The following is a 22,282-nucleotide window of genomic DNA, read 5'->3' as shown; positions in this document are numbered from 1 at the left end:
TTGATAATAACACTTTAGTTGAAATATGATCATATTTCAGTGAGACTTCATTTTCAATAGGACTCACAATGTTCAAATTAAAATTGTGGACACTTTTTCGCCATTTGTAAGAAGTATTTGATTTCCTTCCTTGAGAGCAGGAATTGGTTTCTGAGGTTTCTTAAGAACCTTAGAGTGTTTCCAGAAAGGTTTAGAATAAGGTTTAATTTGTTCAACTTCTTTAGCGAAATTTTCATTTCGCAAAAAAGTAAATCTATGTTTAATTTACTTTTGTAAATCCTTAACCTTATTTTTCATAGCAGGATCACGAGAACGTTGATATTGTCGTCGACGAACATTCTTCAACCGAATGAGCAGTTGAAGATTGTCATCGATGATAGGAGAATTTAATTTAGTTTGAGCTTTGGAACCTGAAAGATTTCCAGCTTCGATAATGTAATGATTCAAATTATCAATTGCTGTGTCGATGTCCGCAGAATTTTCTAAAATAGTTTCATGATCCACATGATTTTCAATGTGAGATCTGGAATCCAACCAATTAGCTCTATGATAGTTGAATATAGAACTAATTGGATTAATAAAAGCTTCGTTGGAAAGTCTGAATGTTACAGGAAAAATTGAGTCAAAGTCAGCATGTGTAATTGGTTCACTACAAATGTGACTTTGATCTGTTTGAACCAGATCAATTGAAGGCGGGCTTTTCACGGTTTTGTTCGCCGGTGCATTGGAATGGCAAATATTCTCCAGCGATTAAATAAATTCCATGAATGGTTTCAACTTTCAATAACTTTAGTATTGAAAGAAGGTAAAATTCAATTTTTGATTTGCCGTTGGACAAAAATGGCAACTCCACCACCCATTCCAGTAAACCTGTCAAATCGATGAACCACATAATGTGGATTGTTCTTCAATTTGACATTTGGCTTAAGAAAAGTTTCTGTCACAATGGCAATATGAATTTTGTGAACTTTGAGAAAATTATAAAATTCATCTTCACTCGATTTTAAAGATCGAGCATTCCAATATAAAATATTCAAATAATTATTTAAAGAAGCGAATGGCATTGAAGGAATATTGGTAGGTAGATGTCTACATGTTACACTAGTGTAACTGCCATTATGAGAAGATGATTTGGCCGATCTACCGATTAATAATTTTTTTTCCTTAGAAGATGAACTGGAAGGCGTTCCTGTGTTTGGATTATTTACATTAGAAGAATTAAGAGGTAGTTGTTTACCTATTACCAAATCGTAATTGTGATGACGAGGTTGATCTACCTGTCAATAAATTGTTTTCTTAGAAGATGAATTGGAAGGCATACCTGTTTTTTGTTTTAAATTCGTATGAATTAGGTGTAACATTTGTAACGGTTTTTTGATTTTCAAGTATGTTCTGTAAATTGATTTGATTTGATTTGTTCTGTAATTGACGTTGATTTAACTTTTCAAATAATTGGATTTATGATTTCCATCGCAATTTGAACATGAAAATTTATCAGTGGTTTCATTCATTGGACAAACGTCTTTCGAATGCGATTTACCACAATTCAAACACCGTATATCCATATGACAATTTTTGGTTCCATGACCGAATCCTTGGCAACGACGACATTGCGTTAAGTTTGCAATACGATTATGCCGTTTATAATGTTCCCAATGAATTTTAATGTGGGAAATGAAACGTACTTTTTCTAAAGTTTTCAAATTGTTTACATCACTTCGATTGAAGTGTATTAGGTAAAGTTCATGGGAAATTCCAGAGAGTGGTTTAGAAGTACCATTAGCTCTTTTTTCATAAGTATTACTTGGGAAGGGGCAAAACCAACAATTCTTTTAGTTCATTTTTAATTCCATCAGTACTTTGATCATTTGATAAGCCTTTCAAGACAGCCTTGAAGGGTCTGTCTGATTTTATATCATATGAATAAATTCTTGGATAAATATCGGATAAGTCGTTCGTAATCTTCCAATCCATCAACCAAGACTCGACATTCTCCTCTTCGTCCGATTTGAAATGAGACTTTCACTTCCGGGAGAAAAGTAGAAAGCTCAGTACGCAATGCTTTGAAGTCGGAAATCATCACCGTCACTGGTGGCATAGATTGTTGTTTCTTCCCAGAACGACAAGCGTCCATTTTGGGAATTTTTGAAGAATATGTCGCTACAATCGGATTCAGGAAGAATCTAGTAAATATTGTTAGACGGCAAAGGATCAACGGAAGAGAAATTCGTTCGTTGTCTTTTATTTTTACATTCAGATTCTATAAGATCGTGAATGTTATTAGAAAAATGTTGAATAACGGATTGTGATTTATTCCGTATTGAATTATTTTTAGCCTTAGGCTTGTTGCCTTTCCGGTTGAACGCAGGCATTTTTGAAATGAATGAAATTTGAAATTAAATTAACTAGACTAAATTAGTCTTCGATTAGACTCCTGGTTTAGAAAAGTCTTGATAAAGACTGATTTTGTGGTAGTCTTAATAAAGACTGATTAGTTCGAAGAATATTTCTTTGAATAGCTAGCCTTAAGAAAGGCTGATTAATTTATTAGTCTTGAAAAATTTTGGAACCAAGGCCCGGAGGGCTGAGTGTCATATACCATTCGAATCAGAAATTGTGTATGTATGTATGTATGTATGTAACGTTTTTGAGCGATCAATTTTCTCAGAGAGGGTTGAACCGATTTTCTTGTGGTCCCATACGAACTTCATCCGGATCCGACTTCCGGTTGTGAAAAGGGTGAACAGGTGGAGATCTGCAGAGTGAAAATATAAGCTCTAATCTTGATTAGAAACCGACAGCTGTTTTGTTAATTACGCTCCCTGCATTTAATGTAGCATTATCAACGAAACGCTGAGCCACAAGACTCGCAAAACGTTTTTGTTCGAGAGTATGAGGATTTGCTTAATAGAAGATTTAAGAACGACGTATAAAAACCTACTCCACGATTTGTCCAAATATTCATCTTCAGAACCAACAGTACCACCCAGCTCAATGTATTCCATCTTTATTTCGTCTGTTACTTTGCTACTAATGTTATTCGTATGTACTCTTCAAGATAAAAACTCATTCTTTTCGACTATTACAAATTAATTCGACATAACAGTAGGATGAAAAAAAGAAACACGGCCGGCCAGCGGATATGATAAAAGTGATGAATCTTGCATTTCACGAAGGAATACAGCATTAACATTCTTGCAATTTTGTCTAAAAATCAACACATTTTTTATTCAGACTTCATGCTCTCTTCAATAATTCTCTTAAGTGTAGCTTTTACTCCAAATTCGATTATTGTTAGTGTTTTCTAGGTAGCCAGAAATACCATCAGTCATTTGGAAGCCAAATAATTAAATTTGAAGCTTTATAATAAAAATTGAAATTGTTATTATCCGAACTATTCAGTCTTTTGTAAGACTACCACTAAATAAGTTTTGTTAAGGCTTTCTGCAAAATCAGTAGTTCTTAAGATTCTTATGATTCAAACTAGGAGTGTATTCTAGAAATGGGCAAAACCGTTCATTACAAAGAATTGCTTAAAACTTTATAGTTCTACCAAAAGAATTAGTTCTGTTGAACCGTTCTTTCGTTCTTCTTTTTGCCTTTCTCATATAGAAAGGTTATGCAATCACTGTGAAAACCGACTTTCGAACCGAGGCCCGGGGGGGCGAGTGTCATATACCATTCGAGTATGCAAAATGTCTGTCTGTGTGTGTATGTAACGTTTTTTGCACTAACTTTTCTCGGAGATGGCTGAACCGATTTTCCCAAACTTAGATTCAAATAAAAGTAGTCCCATACAAAATTCCTGAGTATTATTTGGATTCGACTCCCGGTTCCGGAGTTATGGGGTAAAATGTGCAAAAAAAATGAAAATATGTGTTCTAACTTTTTCACAAACTTAGGTCCCATACGTAATTCCTGAATTTCATCCGGATCCGGAAATATAGGGTAAAGTGTGTTAACAAATTTATACCATCACTGAAAAGGGCGAAAAACCGTAAAAAAATTCTAAATCGACCTCAAATCTTCTCCAATTGATAGTTTTTATCCGTAGAGGGTCAAACCAACCGGTTTCGATTATTCTGTTAAAAATCGTAGAAAATTATTTTGAAGAATACCACAGTATTATATATGATATGAGAAAGGAATTATTACACCACTAGGTGGATGAAAACTGGTTTTTGAGACTACATTTCACCTTAACACCCGATCCCGCATAGTGAAGAGTAAGGCATTTTTAATGATAAAACCTGTTTTAATCAACCTAGTGGTGTAATGATGCCTTTCTCATATTACTCATAACATCATAAATATTACTGTAGAATAGTCTAAAACAACTGTTCATTGAATAGAAATAGGAAAGTTTGTTCGGACCTAATCTAACATACTCTACAAAACCTGTTTATCCTGTAGTTCCGGAACCGGAAGTAGTATCTACAACAAATTTAGGAATTCCGTATGAAACTGTAAGACTTTTTTTAGGTTTGTGAAAATCGATTTGGCCATCTTGAAGGAAAGTAAATAAGACCCTTTTGCAGTTTTTAATCACCATTTCCAATTCTTCCAAAACCGGATTCAGATGACCGAAAAAACCGAAGTTGGTTTGTTTGTCATCAACAATTATGACCTACAAATTGGAACAGTTTTGAACCTAGTTGAACCTAGACTTGCTATCTCATGCTTTATTTCGATCAAACTAATTAGACAAAATCTAACAAACGAAGCGAATTTGCGTTTCTGTTACTTCTGCATATGTAAGTCAAGCTAAACAGCATGAATTAGCAACATAAAACATGTAGTAGGATTATTACTTTTATTATTATTATTATTGGCATCATTACAACACTGGCACGGTATTACTGCACTATTGGCTGCGAAAATTGCATATTTTTTCAAATAAATTTGAATTCAATGACATTCGTTTATTCTGTAAATCGCACTTATCATAGAATAGATTACAAATAAGAATAGATTTTACAAAGATCACACACCATTAGCAGACATCCGTCACCGTTTCGATTCCTTAATAGCGTGTACGAAATAGAACAAAGCACGCATCGTTTGTTTTGTGTTTTCTTCTTCTTTCGGTGTTGTATGATACATATTGTCAATCTATATGGCGATTTGAAAACTTTGACACTCATCGCCCTGTAATTGCGGAACCGGAAGTCGGATCCGGATGAAATTTCACAGTATTTTTAAAGATAATGTTAGCTTTAATTCTAATCATTTGTGAAAATCGGTTCAATCAGCGCAGGTAAAACGAAGTGAGTTCTATTTTTGGAGTTATTCTTCACCACTTTCGGTGCTTCCGGAACATGAAAAGGTAGTACCGAATTAAGTTTTTATGCCTACAAACAAACAAGCTCTGCAAACTGGAATAATTTATCAGACATTTTTATGGGATTTGCACCTGTTTTTGACCATCGTTTGTGAAAAACTACTAATGAAATTGGTAATTTTCCACTTATCACACTTTAGTTCCGTAACCGGACGTCGGATCCGGATGAAATGTTCTAGAAATTTTTAGGAAACTATAAGACCTTTCATTTGAATCTTAGTTTATTAAAATCGGTCGAGCCGTTTCAGAGAATAATGAGTGCACACTTTCTCTCTAATTTTTACATATTACCATGTAACTCCGGAACCGGAAGTCGGATCGAAATAAAATTCAGTAGCAGGCTATGGGACTGTTAGTCCTTTTATTTGAATCTGAGTTTGTGAAAATCGGTGAAGCCATATCTGAAAGAAGTGAGTGCATATTTTTTCCATTTTTTTGGTACATATCATCCTATATCTCCGGAACCGGAAGTCGGATCGGAATGAAATTCAGTATCATGGGATCATGAGGCCTTTCATTTGAATTTTAGTTTGTGAAAATCGGTTCAGCCGTCTCTGAGAAAAGTGAGTGTATATTTTTGTTACATACACACACACACACACCCACACACACACGCAAACACACACAGACATTTGTTCAGTTCGTCGAGCTGAATCGAATGGTATAACATTCGGCCCTCCGGACCTCGGTTAAAAAGTCGGTTTTCACAGCGATTGCATAGCCTTTCTATATGGAAAAGGCAAAAACGAAATTAATTAATGGTGTTTTTCATTGAAAAACATTGGTGGCGTGGAGTACTCTGGTTTTGCACTTTCGAGCAGAAATGGCAATGAAATACCGTCAAAATATTGCATTTCTGCTCGAAAGAGCGAAACCAGACCAATCCACGCCACCAGTGTTTTTCAATGAAAAACGACATAAATATCTTGTAGGGTAAAGTGTTATAATATGCCCCCCTTATGTTCCTCTAGAATGTAAGTATTTCATTGCAATACGGATGAGGAACATAATTTTCAATGACTCCAATAGAAAAGATGAGAATTGATTAATATAAACACATTTTCCAAAGCGGCCACATTCTTAGTTTTTTTCGCTCGCCTCAGACATGATGCCCCAGCAGCCGTAAAATATGTCTCACAACAAATCAGTGGCATGACACACAACAAAAGACATTTTATCCCACAACAATGATGCATTATGCTTCTTGAAATGTCCATAAAGTTACTGTTTTGAGATAATCAGTATGTCAAAGAAATGGCGAATAAAACATCTATTTAGTCGATGCAAAACTTTACATCGAAAAGCTGCCAAATGAAATTTTTAGTTTTTCCATACTTTCCTGCAAACGACAACCACCAAACTTGCATAGCAGAAAGATCCTACGAAAAGATAGTGTTAGTGATAAAACTTTGGTTCAGAAAAGTCTTCAATGCATAAGAAAGGAAAGGGGGCATTTTGGCTAGAAGGAGGCTTTATAAGACTTTCCCCTACATTCTGAAAAAATGTAACTGTTAACTATGATGAGTCAGGGAGTGATGCAGGTTATCAAGAACAAAAACAGTAATTTTGAACAATACAAGTATGCTAATGGCGAAATTTTATCGGTGTTATTAAAGGATTACAAGTTTGTATCTAGCAGTGAAATTGTATGAAACTTGGTGTTTTTCTATTATAATTCTTCCCAACGCACCGCAACAAAGTAGTCGCACTCACAAGGGGCGCTCGATGCCACAATAACCTACAATTATTCGATTTGACAGGACAGGAAAGCTTTTTGTTCGCTCATTCGCGCAGGTAAAGCTATATGTTGGACTTCTTTTTTTCGGTTACTAGAAAACCATCAAACCTCAAATCATCATGATGTGAATGTGCACTTTTTTTTTACTCGGTTGTCCATTTGTGCGAGGTCTTCCCATTCTACCGTTTCAACGGCGTGAACGTACGTAAATCCGTACATTTGTATGTGCACACCTACAGAGCAAATACGCAGCGTTCGAACGAGCAGGTGAAACTAGCAATTACCCGTGACATTGGCGCAATGTTTTTCCTACGATGATGATGTCTCTCCGCCAGTGACAGGCCTTTTTTCTTCAAAAAAATCGACCGTCACACGCGATTGTACTGCACGGTACGTTTCGACCAGCGCTCTTTGTGTGTTTGTATTTGCGTAAATTCAATTGTATGTAATGTGGATTGATTCTTTGCTTACTAAATAAGTTACTTTATAATGTGTTCGAGTGCAATCTTTAACCTCCGTTCTTCTCTAAAGCTCTAAAAATCTCGAAATATCAAAGTGAAACGATACACTAGAAATGACACAGTATTAAATTTTATTCGTTTAAATCCATGCTCTACTTATGGAAAAGTCAAATCTTATCGAATCTTTTAAACATAGGTTTTTCATTTACTACCTTTGGACCTTAATATCAGTGAATTGTCGTTCGTTATCGAAAAATGTTAATTTAATGTTCCTCTCGGTAAGTTTTAGCGGTTCGGTTCTACCTTTTAAAACGAAAGAATAAATCCATGTCTTTCGATTTATTTGAAGATTGTTTAAAATTGCTATCAATGAATTTAAAAGCATCGAATAAAGACTGTCCCAGAGAGTATGGACACACTTTGATTTCACTGTAAATAATTCACAAGTGTTAGATATTCAAATTTTATTCGATATACTGATAATATTAGACTACAACAACAGAATATTATTCTCAACATTTGCCACTTAGCCTTTGTAGACTAGCTGGCGCACCTTCTTGCGAACGTTCCTCATTAAATTCCGTACAGACTTCTTGGAGACAAGTTTTGATACTTTTTTTCAATCTTTTTCGAACTGTTGAATGGTTTCGGCTGCCGAGACATGTTTCCTAAGATGTGCCTTCGTTAATACCCAAAATTCCTCAATTGGTCGAAGTTGTGGGTAATTTGGTGGATTCATGTCTTTTGGGACGAAAGTGACATTTTTGGTAGTATACCATTCTACCGTTGATTTCGAGTAGTGGCAAGAAGCAAGATCTCGCCAGAACACAACACTATCCTTGTGGCTTCGAATCATGGGTAGAAGTCGTTTTTGTAAACATTCCTTGATGTATATTTCACTGTTCATTGAAGCAGTGGCGATGAAGGGTTTCGCAGCTACAAATTGCTTGCCAGACCATAGCTTTCTTACCAAATTTTTTGACTTCCATCGATGTCTCGGACTGGTTTAACACTTGCCCTTCTCGCACCGTAAAATATTGTGGTCCCGGCAAGGATTTGTAATCGAGTTTCACGTATGTTTCGTCGTCCATGATTATGCAGTTCAAATTTCCAGCAAGAATCGTATTGTACAGCTTTCGAATCCTCGGCCTGATCGATGCTTCTTGTATCGGACTACGTTTTGGTTGTTTCTGCTTCTTATAGATTCGAAGATTCAAACGTTCTTTAGCACGAAGAACATTTGACTTCGAAGTGCCCACTTTTTTGGCCACATCCCGAACTGAAACCTCCTTCTTTTGCTCGAGCGCCTTCAGGATACGTTTATCCAACTGAGGGTTAGCAGGACCTTTTTTTCGACCCGTTTTCGGTTTATCCTCAAAGGTGTTATCCTCACCGAACTTCCTGATTGCATTTCGCGTGATTGCGTCCATACTTTCTGGGACAGTCTTTAGTACATGCTTTTTGTTTGTGAAAAAAATATCAACTTCATATGTAAATAAAAAAAGATTTTGCAAGTTTAACATGCCGTTTTTTTTTTATTCAAGAACGGTGGTGCAATACAGGGTGCTCCATCTTTTATGTCGGTATGTAAACATTGAATAACACTGAGAAAAAACAACCGATTTCTATAAGTGATGCAGCATCGATTTCAGCACGAATGTTTTCCTTGAGCTCGTCAACAGTTTGAGGCTGTTTGGTGTAAACCTTGCTTTTTAGATTACCCCACAAAGAGAAATGGAACGATTGTCTTCGATGTAAAGTGTCACTATTTCAGCGCGTTGTTTCGGTGTGAAGCGATCCATGGCAAAAAATTGTACTGAATTGACTGAATCATCCATAAGCACTTGACTAGTAAATCTTGAAACGCGATTTTTTTAAATACCGTTGTGATGAACATGATATTTCAAGAACTTTTGAACCGATCTTAATTTTTTTTTTAATTGTTCGTATTTCCAAACGTGTGAATTTGAATGATTAATTTTTCATGCACGCATTTTCGATGGCTTGCAATAAATTTTTGTTCCGAATTTTGAACACCTAAAAAAACAGACTTTTTTTAAAACTAGAACCGAGCCACAATATACTTTAAAGGATATGTAAATTGCCGAAAAGAATAAATGGGAAATAAATTGCTTCTCCATCTTTATTTTTTTATATAGGGGTGCAAATAAGAAACTCAAGGTAAAATACACGTAGAAATGTGGTCAGATTTTAAACACTTACAGCTCAGTATATTTTGTATCAATTATTAATATTATTTCATTATTTGATTGGAAATATTTCTAAGATTCGATTTGTATCAAGCCATGTATTTTCAATTAAAAATGATTGAAATTTTGAATAGTAGCGAGCAGTGTCCTATTTTGTCTGCTAACAATCTCCGGCATACTGGATTTCCCTACCATAGACGACGGTTTTGAAGGAGTAAGCAATATATCAAAGGGAAAGCATTGCTCTGATTGGTCAATCGATGCAAAAGCGAAGCTGTTGGAAGCACGCGAATATATAAATAGAAGTCGAAGACGAAACGTAAACTTAAGTAAAAATGGTTATGTGCACCTAGCATAAATTTGGGGGCAAACTTTTTCCCCTTCAAATTACCACAATCTGTGCGGCCAGTAAGCCGAAACTTGTTTCGTTCGAGACGTCAGTTTAGACGTTTCACTTCTTGTGTACAAAAAAAGTGTCTTGCAAATAGCATTAACTTTACGTCTGCTCAGCGGATTATGTTGATCCGGGGGTTTGCGTCAGCAGTTCAACATAATCGGCTGACGCACTGATGAGTCGAAGACGAAACGTAAACTTAAGTAAAAATGGTTATGTGCACCTAGCATAAATTTGGGGGTAAAGGCAAACTTTTTCCTTTTCAAATTACTATAAATAGAAGCAAAATTAAAACTAACGTTTCAGTCCTACGTATAGCATGCTAGAGGTAGGATGTTGCTAGACAGCAAGACAAAAAGTGCCATAAAACGATTTGAAGCTTTAATTGCTATGCTCTGATCTTGTGTCATACAAGCTCGGATGAAATTCCATGTTATATCGTTTCGCCTGAGAAATTGACGACTACCTAGGGTACATTTTGAGCGCTTAAGATTAATTTCTAATTTATATAAGATGAACTCGATTGATAATGAGAAAAAGTTTATCACTTCAACTGAAATCGCAGAATGGTAGAGAAACTTAACGCTATAAAAAGAAATGCTTGCATACAAAACTTGAACACAAGCTTGGCGAAGATAAGCTTATAAATCAAAATCGTATCGGAAGTATGTACAAAGATATAATTGCATACATTTGGGATATTGGTGTAATTTCGTCGGCTATAAAACAAACAATGTTCGGTGTTGGTTCCTAATCAAGATCAATCTAAACAGACTCTCCTGCAATTGTGGATTCAAAAGTGTGACGATTGATTGAACTGTTTGATAGTCTAGTTCCACATCAATGTCTCGAACAACCCCATGGGGCTGATCCTTGTAGTTTTTTTTTGCAACAGTTATATCTTGAACTTGAAGCAGCATTTGGTGTAAATTGTATTAGTGGAACTAAGTGGATTTTTATGTCTAAATATCTCAAGAAAGATTACTTCTCGGAGAAATAGGTTCATGGATACATTTTTGTTCTTGAAGTGTGGAATCACATTCTAGGGTTTAAATAACTATTTTACAACAAGAATCTGAAGTTTGGCAAATACCTATAAATTGTTTCAGCTCTTCAAACTTATTTAATTCTAAAATGGCAGTAATAAAACTAAGGTCAAATGTGGTACGTCGATGCCTTTTACGCAGCTCACCTGGGTTCGATTCCCAACCCCGCAAATAGGGTCAGAAAGTGGCGAATGACCTCAAGATAAAACATCTATAAATGAATCAAACAAATATTATCATATTATTTTGGTTCTATTATCAGGGTAACAATAATTAGAAGTAAGAGCATAGTAACATACATACGTAAAATCAGTCCGGCCTGTTCATTCATGCAAAACAAATGCTTTGCTATACTAAAAACTTGTTCAAGGACTCATCCAAATTGAAGTAACACATCACTCAATAAGTGCCAAAAAATTGATGGGCTTGTAAAAGGTTTTGTCGTTTGACCCAAAGAAGCCTTCACATTCAACAACAGCTACTTCAATTGAGTTAAATTTCTTACCAGCGAGTCACTTGGGCCCGATCTGGGTGGGTGAGGGAACAATTCGAAGTGTAATTCGTTCAGTTGAACCATCATTGCCATTGACTTGTGAATCGGTGCAGCAGTGTCTTGGTGAAATAGTGGTTATTCAATTTTTTTTACGTTTCGTCTTTGACTGATCAGTGCAGAGCAGTTTAATTTGAACCGCCAAGCAGACTTTTTTCTTGCCAATGCAGGTTCTTGATCATTCAGGAATTAGCCAAATTTTGTGCTAGGGCATTGTACTCCGTTGCAAAACATAAATGTTCTGCAAATAGCAGAAACTTTACGTCTGCTTAGCGGTTCAAATTGATCTACCAAGTTTAGCATTAGGCAGTTTAATTTGAGCTGCTCTGCACTGATGAGTCAAAGACGAAACGTAAAAAGTGTTGAAACCGGTTATGTGACCTAGCACAAAATATGGCTAACCCCGAAATGAAGGAGTGTTAAAATTCGCTTTTGATTGTTTTGTCTTTCTCAAGATAGTAGATGAAGATTATAGCATGTGTAACCCAAAATAATGAAGCCATAACCTTCCCAGCTGCATTTAGACGCTTCGAACATGGTTTACCGGCTGCAATTCATTGAGGTGGTGATCGTTTTGATTCCGGAGTGAAGTGATGAATCCATGTTTCATCCATTGTCACATATGGACGCAAAATCTGATTTATTGCTTGTAAACATGGTCAAACACTGCTCTAAATTATCAAAACGTTGTTGTTTTTTTAATCGACTGTGAGTAAACGCGGCACCTACTTTGAGCGGCACCCAAACAGAGAATTCTCATGGTCAAATGTTCATGTTCATTCGCTTTTTTTGGTGTTTTTTGGAGTAACCAACTCACTTGAACGGCCAGAACATTCACCATCATCGGTGTCTGTACGACCACGTTTAAATGTAGCAAATCAATAACAAATGGTTCTTTCCGATGGAGCAGAGTCCAGATAACCCTTTTGAAGCCATAACAAAACTTGTACAGTATTTTTTCTCATCAAGAAGCAATGATAAATTATCACACGAAATTGTTTTGAGAATGACAAAAGTAGCTTTACTTAAATGGTGATCACTTTTTTCTGGCTGATCGAAATGTCATGAAATTTTACACTTAACACATGGGCTGAAAAGTCCCGGGCCTAATACATAGATGGCGCTAGTTTTATTGCAGTCATCTTTTTTCAGTTAATACTAACCTTTAAAAGACAGCTGTTTAAATTGCTTGATATTCTATTCATTAGTTTGTGAGATATTGTACGAAGAGTGACGCTACTTTCGTTACTTTCAGAACAATGTATCAAAAACAATTTCGTGTTTTAATTTTACACTGCTTCTTGATGGGGAAAATACCTACCGTTCAAGCGAAGCAATGGCTTGAAAAGTGTTATCAAGACGCTGCTCCATCAGAAACAACAATAAAACATTGGTTTGCTGCGTTCAAACGTGGTCGTATAGACACCGATGAAACAAAAAAAACCACAAAATCGTTTTGAATTATCGAAAAGTGAAGTTGCGTGAGTTAGCTGACATCGTAGGGATATCAAAAGAACGTGTTGGCTTTATATTGCATGAGCATTTGACTCTGTTCAAAATGGGTAACGCGTTTGCTCACTATTGACCAAAAACCAGAACGTGTTGATGATTCTGAGCGTTGTTTGGCCATGTTTAAAGGTAACAAACCGGAATTTTTGCGTCGATATTTGACAATGGATGAAACATGGATTCATCACTTCACTTCGGAATCAAAACGATCCATCATTTGAGTGGTGAAATTCGTTCAACAATCGGCAAGAAAGGTTATGCCCTCGGTATTTTAGGATGTACGTGGTGTAATATTTAACGACTATCTTGAGAAAGGAAATACCATTAAGGGGTTGTCCATAAAAGACGCTTTTTTTTGACGATTTTTGATTCCCCATCCCCCCTTTGTCACAAATTATCACAGAAGCAAAGACCCCCCCCCTCTCTATGTCACAAGTCACGAATTCAAAAAAAAAATAAGATTCATCTCAATACATTCTCAATATGTATGACAAACCATACAAATATGAGGGAAAAATCGATTTATTACATGCTGTCATTAGATTAAAAAATATCCCTAAAACTACAAAATCATCGGAATTATTTTATTAATATCAATTATATAAATTAACAAAAGTATTTGGTTGGAATTGATGAAACATTTAAATCATCTGTTTTAATTTCTCCTAGGGGTACACAGATATATTATTGTTTTAGGTAAAGAATAATATTTCCTTAGTGTAGCATACAGGGCTGAGAAAATAAAGACCAAAACCTCATCAAAACGAGATCACTGCCGAAGAATCTTTTCAAGATCAGTTGATCAGTGAATTTTAAATCACATCGATCAATATCGGTACTGATCTTCTGTCACACAATGGGTAGTGATTTTGAGCTAAAATGATTCTTGATTTATGTAAGTTCAATCATTGGATGATTCGATAAGCTTTGATGTTGGTGGAGGAAAATCACATATGATCAAGATAAGACATGACATGATCTACGTCTGAAATCGTTGAACTCCCGCCCTTTTTCAAATGGAGTACAATTGAATAAACTGCATCAGAATCAGATAAGAGAAATTCTTTTGATGTACTATTATCAATGCTAGAGAATCAAATTACTGAAAAAATTGTCAGTGCATAACTTAAGTTAAACCGTTTGAAGGTATTTTTTTTAGTCATATTAGGCAAAATTTATTAATTTCGCTAATTTAGTCGCTCCCCCGTGCACTTTTGCTGATCACAACAGAAATGATTTCCTGCATCATTCATTTCCGAATTTACAAGAAGAAGCTTTGACATCAACAAATACACGTTTTCCTATAGAATGAAAACGTTTATTTTGGAGATTTTTTCAGGAAATAGAGCAAAGCAGTAATATAATTAGGTATTTCAAAAATGCGCTCATTGAAAATATTGGACGTCACATTCCAAAAACCTCCCCCCCTTCCCCCTGTCACAAAAGATCACGTTTTATGAAACACCCCCCTCCCCCTTATGGCATGACGTCTTTTATGGACAGCCCCTTAACAGTGAATATTATATAGCGTTATTGGAGCGTTTGAAAGCTGAAATTGCAAAGAACCGACCGCATATGACAAAGAAAAAAATTATTTGTTCCATCAAGACAATCGTGTCACAAGTCAATCAAAACAATGGCTAAACTACATGAATTGAACTTCGAAATGCTCCCACATCCACCGTATTCGCCAGGTTTGGCTCCCAGCGACTACTGGCTGTTCGCAGAGCTGAACAAATTGCTCGTCGGGAAGAAATTTCGCACGAAACTGAGGCCTATTTTGAGGTAAAAGATAAATCGTTCTCCAAAAGTGGTATTGAAATGCTAGAGCGGCGCTGGAACGATTGCGTTGCTCTCGATGAAGATTACGTTGATGAATAAAGTTAATTTTGTACCAAAAAATCGTGTTCTCTTCGTTAGACCCGGGACTATTGCATGACTAGTGCTACGATCCTATTGACACTAAGAATCCTCACACGTCGGGGCTCGAATATACGCCAATTGACTTCTAAAACCAGCGCTTTACTAGTTTTCGAACGGTAATGTTTGAGTATTTTATAATGAAGAATTTAAGCGCGTAGTTCGGTAATAATTTTAAAGCATGGAACAGAATCCCGTTTTTATTTAAACCTCACAGAATCCATTCGTAATTCTTATCGAGGCCGAACGTGCATCCTTTATAAGATTTCAAAACATGGTCGCAAAACAGACCCTTGGTAACCGGAGGCTAGGCATTATTTATTCTAGCAGACTAGAAATATGATACTGACCAACGAACGAAACTTAGCAATTATCGGCAGCCGACTGCTATCTGGCCGAGCCTCGAAACTTATCAGTTTCTATCAACGATTCCATCAATCACGCTCCTAGTAGCCGCCCGAGGCATGCCTGTTTTCGAACAATCAACGGAGAGCTGCAATATGGTTTTGGTTGGAGCTTCTCAACACACAACGGTGTCAATTGTTGGTGATGGTGGTGGTGATGTCTGATGTCAACATCGGGACCCTACAAGTTCTACGCCGTCGCTGAGTTTTTCCAGCCCTATCTCCGTGTCCGGAAAGCATTGACGTCAAAGTCAGCAAAGTGAGAGAAAATTGGTGATCGTACAAAAAAAATCATGTAAAAAACCAGGCGCTCTCCATCGAGTCGTGGGAAAAGAGAGAAAGAGAGTGAGATTAACAGAAAGAGAGTCCCAGAGAGAACTTTGGATGTTTTCGCCTGTTAGAAGCTTTGAAACAAGTGCAAGGTGGGGTGAGGCATGGAGCACGAGATGGTTGTTTTTGTTTATAATTTTTCTTGGTGAACTGGCGGCCCCCTCACAACTGGATGAACACATCGACGCGCGGCAACAGATTGGTGATTTTGCCTCTTCTCTCTATCTATGTATCTCTCTGCGCCTGCCATGCAGAGCAAGGTGAAGGTGAGGCAACGAAGCGGCTCAGCTGATGACGAGAGACCTTCTCCAGCTGTCCCTGGTGTTGTACCGGGGTAACCGGCGGCGGACGGTCGGCGGTTCCGGATGGGCACGGGACATCGTGCGGCGGTGATTCCACGAGCTGTGAAACAACACACAGAGACGAAGGGGCGCGAGAGTGAATCTCGCTAGGACTCGCTGCAGGTGTTAGTGAGGTCTGGTGTGTAGGAACTGCTGAAGCATCGGGTGGCCACCGTCGAGAGAATCGCCAACAGATATAGAGAATCGCGTGAGCCGTGTGGAAGTAACTGCGGAAAAATTGAAGCAAAAATCTCACTCTTTTGTTATTATTATATCATCATCACAAAAATCAAACAGCGTCGTAATAAAGCGGAACAACATATTGTATGCGTGCAAGTGGTTCGATTAGTTCTGTAGTTTGGGGCGTTCATCGATGAGGTTCCGGCAAGTAGAAAAAAAGTGAATTTCATACACACACACCCGGGAACGGCGGTAGAGGAGGAATGACGGCTTGAGTGTGGCGACAATGGCAAACATTAGCGGGAGTAATGACGCGATAAATAGATGTAATCAGACACGAAAAACTGATGTGTACATACAAGAGAGATAATCGACAAAGTGTTCCACACGGAGAATCAGCAGCAGAAGTTACCGGAAAAAAACGTCGACTAAAATGGCCGTCGATCAAAGTTCGGCTCGAGAGTAGAGTATCTCGTGGAGAAGAGCTCGCATGTGAGCAGTGTTAGCGCGAAAAAAAAATACACCATAAGCTATTTATCCAGGACATTTTCCACCATACAAAAAGGGCAGTCAAAGGCGAATTTTCGCTGATGCGTAGATTGCGGAAACACGCAGACAAACAACCACCACGTAACGAACCGACCAAGTAATCGATAATCAATAAGCGGAGTCTTTGAAGCCAAAAAAAAAAAAACGTACGCGAGAGCAAAACCAAAATACGCACTTAGAATAGTCTCACATCCCGGCAGTGCTCGGTGGCTCTGTCATTCCGAAGGGGTTCGTCGACATCTACGGTACCATAGTAGGCGAGCTGCTGCAGTCCGTCAGGAGCAATGCTGTCGAATGTTTACAACCATCGGCGTCGTCAATCGTGTCTCAAACCGTTCCGATACAATCGAACCGTCAATTGTACCGTCAACAGCAGTGAGAAAACCTGAACGTCCGACCGGAACGGTCAGTCATTTAGTTCTACTATAGTAACAACGTAGTGGTGTTGCGGTGAAACTACGGCACACGAAAACGCCATCACACCGGTCCTTATCAGTAACGTCTCGTCGCAAAAGGGGTGACTTTCGGTGTCAGGAAAGCAGAAATCCACCGGCATCCCTCCGTAGGTCGTCCAGCGGAATTACGTGTGTAGTGAAAGTAGCAACTGTTTCCGTCGTCCGGGTGTTGAAACGGTTAAAATATCGCTCGCAAAATGGGCGAAATCTGTTATCTCGATGTATTGTGCAAACTCATTCGTTGATTGTTGTGTCAAACCAAAAAGCAAAAAAAAAAAGTTACAATCTGTTACATACGCTGTTGGGCTTAATCGTATCGATTGTTTTGCTCCGTGATGGGGCACGAATATACATGCATTCGATTACAAGATAAGCAGCAAAGGAACAAATGGAAACAAGTTATAGGCAAAGCTGCTAAAAGCTGGGCCGAAAACTAGGTAAAATAAAGTGTGTTAATAACTGTGATATTACGTAAAGTTACGAATAAGCCGAAATTCGTCAGTCCGGCATCGAAAAAAAAGAAGCGAAAAAAAGTAGGAATATTTTTGGTGTGTCCTCGCAATCGACCGACCGACCGGACACGGCAAGGTGTGTGACAGCTGGAAGAAAACGGCACTCGAAGGCGAAAGAAAATCGTCGTTAGCACGCAGCACAACATCCATTTTCGTCCCCAAGGCCATTGAACCGTCGAAACCGTCGTTGCGTTGCTGTTATTGTTGTTGTGGGTTTCGTCGGAAGGTTGCCAAGTCAGGCAAGTGGACGGCGGAGAAAAGGAGACGCACCATTTCTCGCAGGTCCTGCGAACGGTGAAGAACACGGACCGACCGTCACTCGCAGGCGTGAATGGTAATTGGTAGATGGCTTTGTGAAGTTTCACTTCACCGTTTTTGTTTTTTGTTTTTTTTTTGGTTTGTTTTTTTGTTAGTGCTACTTGAAAGTGACGACGTAAAAAATGCGTCTAACAAGACACCGTGCGTTTCCTTCGTCCGAAAAGGGATATGGGAAAACGGAAAATCACTGAAAAATGATGTGGTTTGGGGGGGGGGGGGGGGGCGCATATGACGTTTTCAGGTTTCCGAGGGTATTTCCTGATACACCTCCGGTTTAGTAAGCGGAAGTAATAATAATTCGATTGTGTTGAATTTAGTGTCGAACAGAAAGAAACTACTAGGGACAGCCCAAACTTTTGACGTAGGACTACGCATCTTTTGTCAAAATCACTGTGTTAAGTTTTGTTTCGAATATTTAACCACAAGTTTTTGTGTGTTATACATATCAATGTCAAATATAATTTCGAACCTAATTATTTAAGAATATTGAATGCCCTGAAAAGAACCATTCGGTTTGTTGATTTTGGTGATGGCGATCATGATGATTCAGCACTGTGAATCAGAAAAATTGCAAAACTTCGATGCAAGTAATTGACTCTCGTGCGAGGCGAACGATGTACAACATAGATCAACGAATGCACACACACCACACACAATGCAAATCAGTTCATTACCAATCCTGGTTCTGTGAAAGAGCTCTGTTTAGGTACGAACATCTTTCAGGGTGGCAAGTGTTTCTCAATGTTTACAAAATTCATATTGCTCTTGTGACAGAAACATTCCTTAAATCAAATGTCAAATTAAAAAGCAATCCACATTATGTGGTTCATCGATTTAAAAGTTTTACTGCAGTGGGTGGAGTTGCCATGTTTGTCCAACGGCAAACTAAACATAGAATTTCACCTTCTTTCAATACTAAAGTTATTGAAAGCTTGGGAATCGAAATTGAAACCATTAATGGAATTTATTTCATCGCTGGAGCATATTTGCGATTTGCAAAAACTCACAAGATATCGACCGAAATTTTTCCTAATAGGGGACTTAAATGCAAAACATGTCCAGTGAAATTGTAGGCAAAATAAAAGTAAGGGTAAAATACTTCATAATCAACTCTCTGCTGGTTACTTTACAGTTCTTTATCCCAGTAATCCAACTTGTTTCTCTTCCGTGAAAAACCCCTCTACAATTGATCTGGTTCTAATAGATCAAAGTCACATTTGTAGTGAACCAAACCGTGAATATCAACGTTCTCGTGATCCTGCTATGAACATCATAGTTAAGGATTTACAAAAAGAAATTAAACATAGATTTACTCTTTTGCCAAATGAAAATTTCGCTAACGAATTTGAACAAATTAAACCATATTCTAAACCTATCCGGAAAATTGCTAAGGTTCTCAAAAAAAACCTCTGAAATCAATTCCTGCTTTCAAGGAGGGAAATCAAATACTTCTTACAAATGGCGAAAACGCTCAAAAACTTGCTCAGCAGTTCGAGAGTGTCCATAATTTTAATTTTAACGTTGTGAGTCTTATTGAAAATGAGATCTCACTGAAATATGATCATATTTCAACTCAAGTGTTATTACAAGATGACATTACTGAGACGGATTTTGATGAAATTAAGTCAATCATTAGGAAACTTAAAAACATGAAGGCTCCTGGTAATGATGGAATTTTTAATATTCTTATTACAAATCTTCCCGATGTTGCCTTGAGACTCCTGGTTAAAATTTTCAACAAGTGTTTTTCATTAGCTTACTTCCCAAAAAGATGTAGAAACGCCAAAGTAATTCCTATCCTGAAACCTGATAAAAATCCAGCAGAAACATCAAGTTATCGACCAATTAGCTTACTTTCTTCTATCAGTAAACTTTTTGAAAAAATTATCTTGTTGAGAATGATGTCTCATATAAATGAGAATTCAATTTTTTTACCAGAGCATTTTGGATTTCGTCATGAACATTCAACTACTCATCAACTTGTCAGAGTAATGAACATGATAAAATCAAATAAATCTTCTGGGTTATCCACTGGAGTTGCTTTTCTAGACATAGAAAAAGCATTCGACAGTGTTTGGCACAAAGGTTTAATAACAAAAATATCTGATTTCCAGTTTCCTGATCGTACTCTTCAGGTTAGCTATCAGAATTGTAAATCTGAATTGCTACTCGTACGAGCAGGTGTTGCGCAGGGTTCGAGCGTAGCTCCAATCTTGTATAATATTTTCACTTCTGATCTTCTAAATCCAGGCGTTGGTTGCCAGAAATCGCTATTCTGTGACGACACAAGTTTGTTAGCCACAGGTAGAAATCTAAGAGTGATCTGCAGTCGCCTGCAAAGAAGCTGAAATATTTTCAGTGAATATCTGTCAAAATGGAAAATTGCACCAAATTCTGCTAAAATGCAATTAATTATCTTTCCTCATAAGCCAAGAGCTTCTTTTCTTAAATCAAACAATAATCACATTCTCAAATTGAATGGCTTGGAATTGACATGGTCTGATCAAGCAAAATACTTAGGTTGAGCGTATGACAAAAAAAACTCACTTTCAAGGATCACATTGAAGAAATCCACGCAAAGTGTAATAAATATATTAAATGTTTATATCCTCTTATAAACAGAAATTCTAAGCTCTGTCTAAAAAACAAATTATTAATTTATAAACAAATTTTCAGACCAGCCATGCTTTTTGCAAGTTGTTCCACCAGGAAGAAAACGCTTCAAAGGATTCAGAAAAAAATTCTGAAAATGATCTTGAAGCGTCCTCCCTTGTTTAGTAAAAATGAGTTACACAGACTCACAAATGTAGAACCATTAGATCTAATGTCACATAATATTATAAGTAAATTCCGACAAAAATCGATGCAATCTTCAATTGAATCGATTCGCTCTCTGTATTAGTTAGTAATTTAGTATATAAGTTCCGTTTCCCCATTACACAATACAAGTAGATGTACAATTTTCCCTACACAAAAATCACAGAATTGCGGAAACAAATGATTTCTTAATGGTAATAACCAAAACATAGGGCTAAAAAGTCACCACTTGTGGCTGAACACCCAATTTAAATCTTAATAATTTAGGTTTAACTCACATTTCAATAAATATTTATTTAAAAAAAGGTTCTTTTTTAATCAGTTCAGCTTTTAGTATATATTCGTTACCATGGTAATTGTCACAATAAATGATTTTTTTTTGTGCATCGAAGCCTACAAATAGTTTTGTAGGTGTTTTGCCGTAACTTTGAAAAAAGCATTTATTATCAGCGTTATCATAGATATTTATTATTTCAAGCTACTTGAGCGATATTGAACCATATGAATCAACACTATCTTTACTGAACGAATGATGGGAAAGAAAATTACTTAACAGTTGTGTACGGTTTGAGAATGGTTGTTTGCTTGACTTTTATCTAAGCCTATGGGTCTATGGTTTTCCAAAATCATTCTGTGACAAACAGTTCCCATATTTTTTAAACTTTTACACAATTGGCTGACTATATACGTAGGTGAGTTATGATATTCACGTCAAATGTACAGCGTAATGCGTTTCAGGGGTTCGATTCTCAACCCAGCACATAGATTTGGAAGATTTTTCCTGACTCGAGGTACGAATGACCGCAAAGTTAAATCCTCTATAATCGCAACAAAAACAAAATGTCGGCTACTGACCCTAAAACTCTAAAACAGTGTCAATGTTAATTGTAAAGGGTGATTTTTTAAGAGCTTGAGAACTTTTTTAAACAATAAAACGCATAAAATTTGCAAAATCTCATCGGTTCTTTATTTTAAACGTTAGATTGGTACATGACATTTACTTTTTGAAGATAATTTCATTTAAATGTTGACCGCGGCTGCGTCTTAGGTGGTCCATTCGGAAAATCCGCTTTTTTATCGACAAATTTTGTTCAGCGATGAGGCTCATTTCTGGTTGAATGGCTACGTAAATAAGCAAAATTGCCGCATTTGGAGTGAAGAGCAACCAGAAGCCGTTCAAGAACTGCCCATGCATCCCGAAAAATGC

General features: G+C 37.1%; 2 protein-coding genes across 3 annotated transcripts in view; one reads left to right on the top strand and one right to left on the bottom strand.

The window, feature by feature from the left end:
• Positions 1 to 22,282, bottom strand: part of LOC131432436 (nuclear protein localization protein 4 homolog) — a 77,226-nt gene that overhangs the window by 4,702 nt on the left and 50,242 nt on the right. The window lies entirely within an intron of this gene.
• The window catches only part of LOC131432434 (uncharacterized), a 41,054-nt gene continuing 35,049 nt past the window's right edge, over positions 16,278 to 22,282 (top strand). The window contains exon 1 of the mRNA XM_058598700.1: positions 16,278 to 18,274. Within this exon, the coding sequence (XP_058454683.1) occupies positions 18,272 to 18,274 (3 nt within the window). The 5' untranslated portion in view covers positions 16,278 to 18,271. The remainder of the gene's footprint in view (positions 18,275 to 22,282) is intronic.

Source organism: Malaya genurostris, chromosome 2, assembly GCF_030247185.1.
Source record: "Malaya genurostris strain Urasoe2022 chromosome 2, Malgen_1.1, whole genome shotgun sequence".
NCBI classification, from domain to species: Eukaryota; Metazoa; Arthropoda; class Insecta; order Diptera; family Culicidae; genus Malaya; species Malaya genurostris.
Note: the sequence above shows the minus strand (reverse complement) of the source record. Positions and strands in the feature narration are given on the sequence as shown.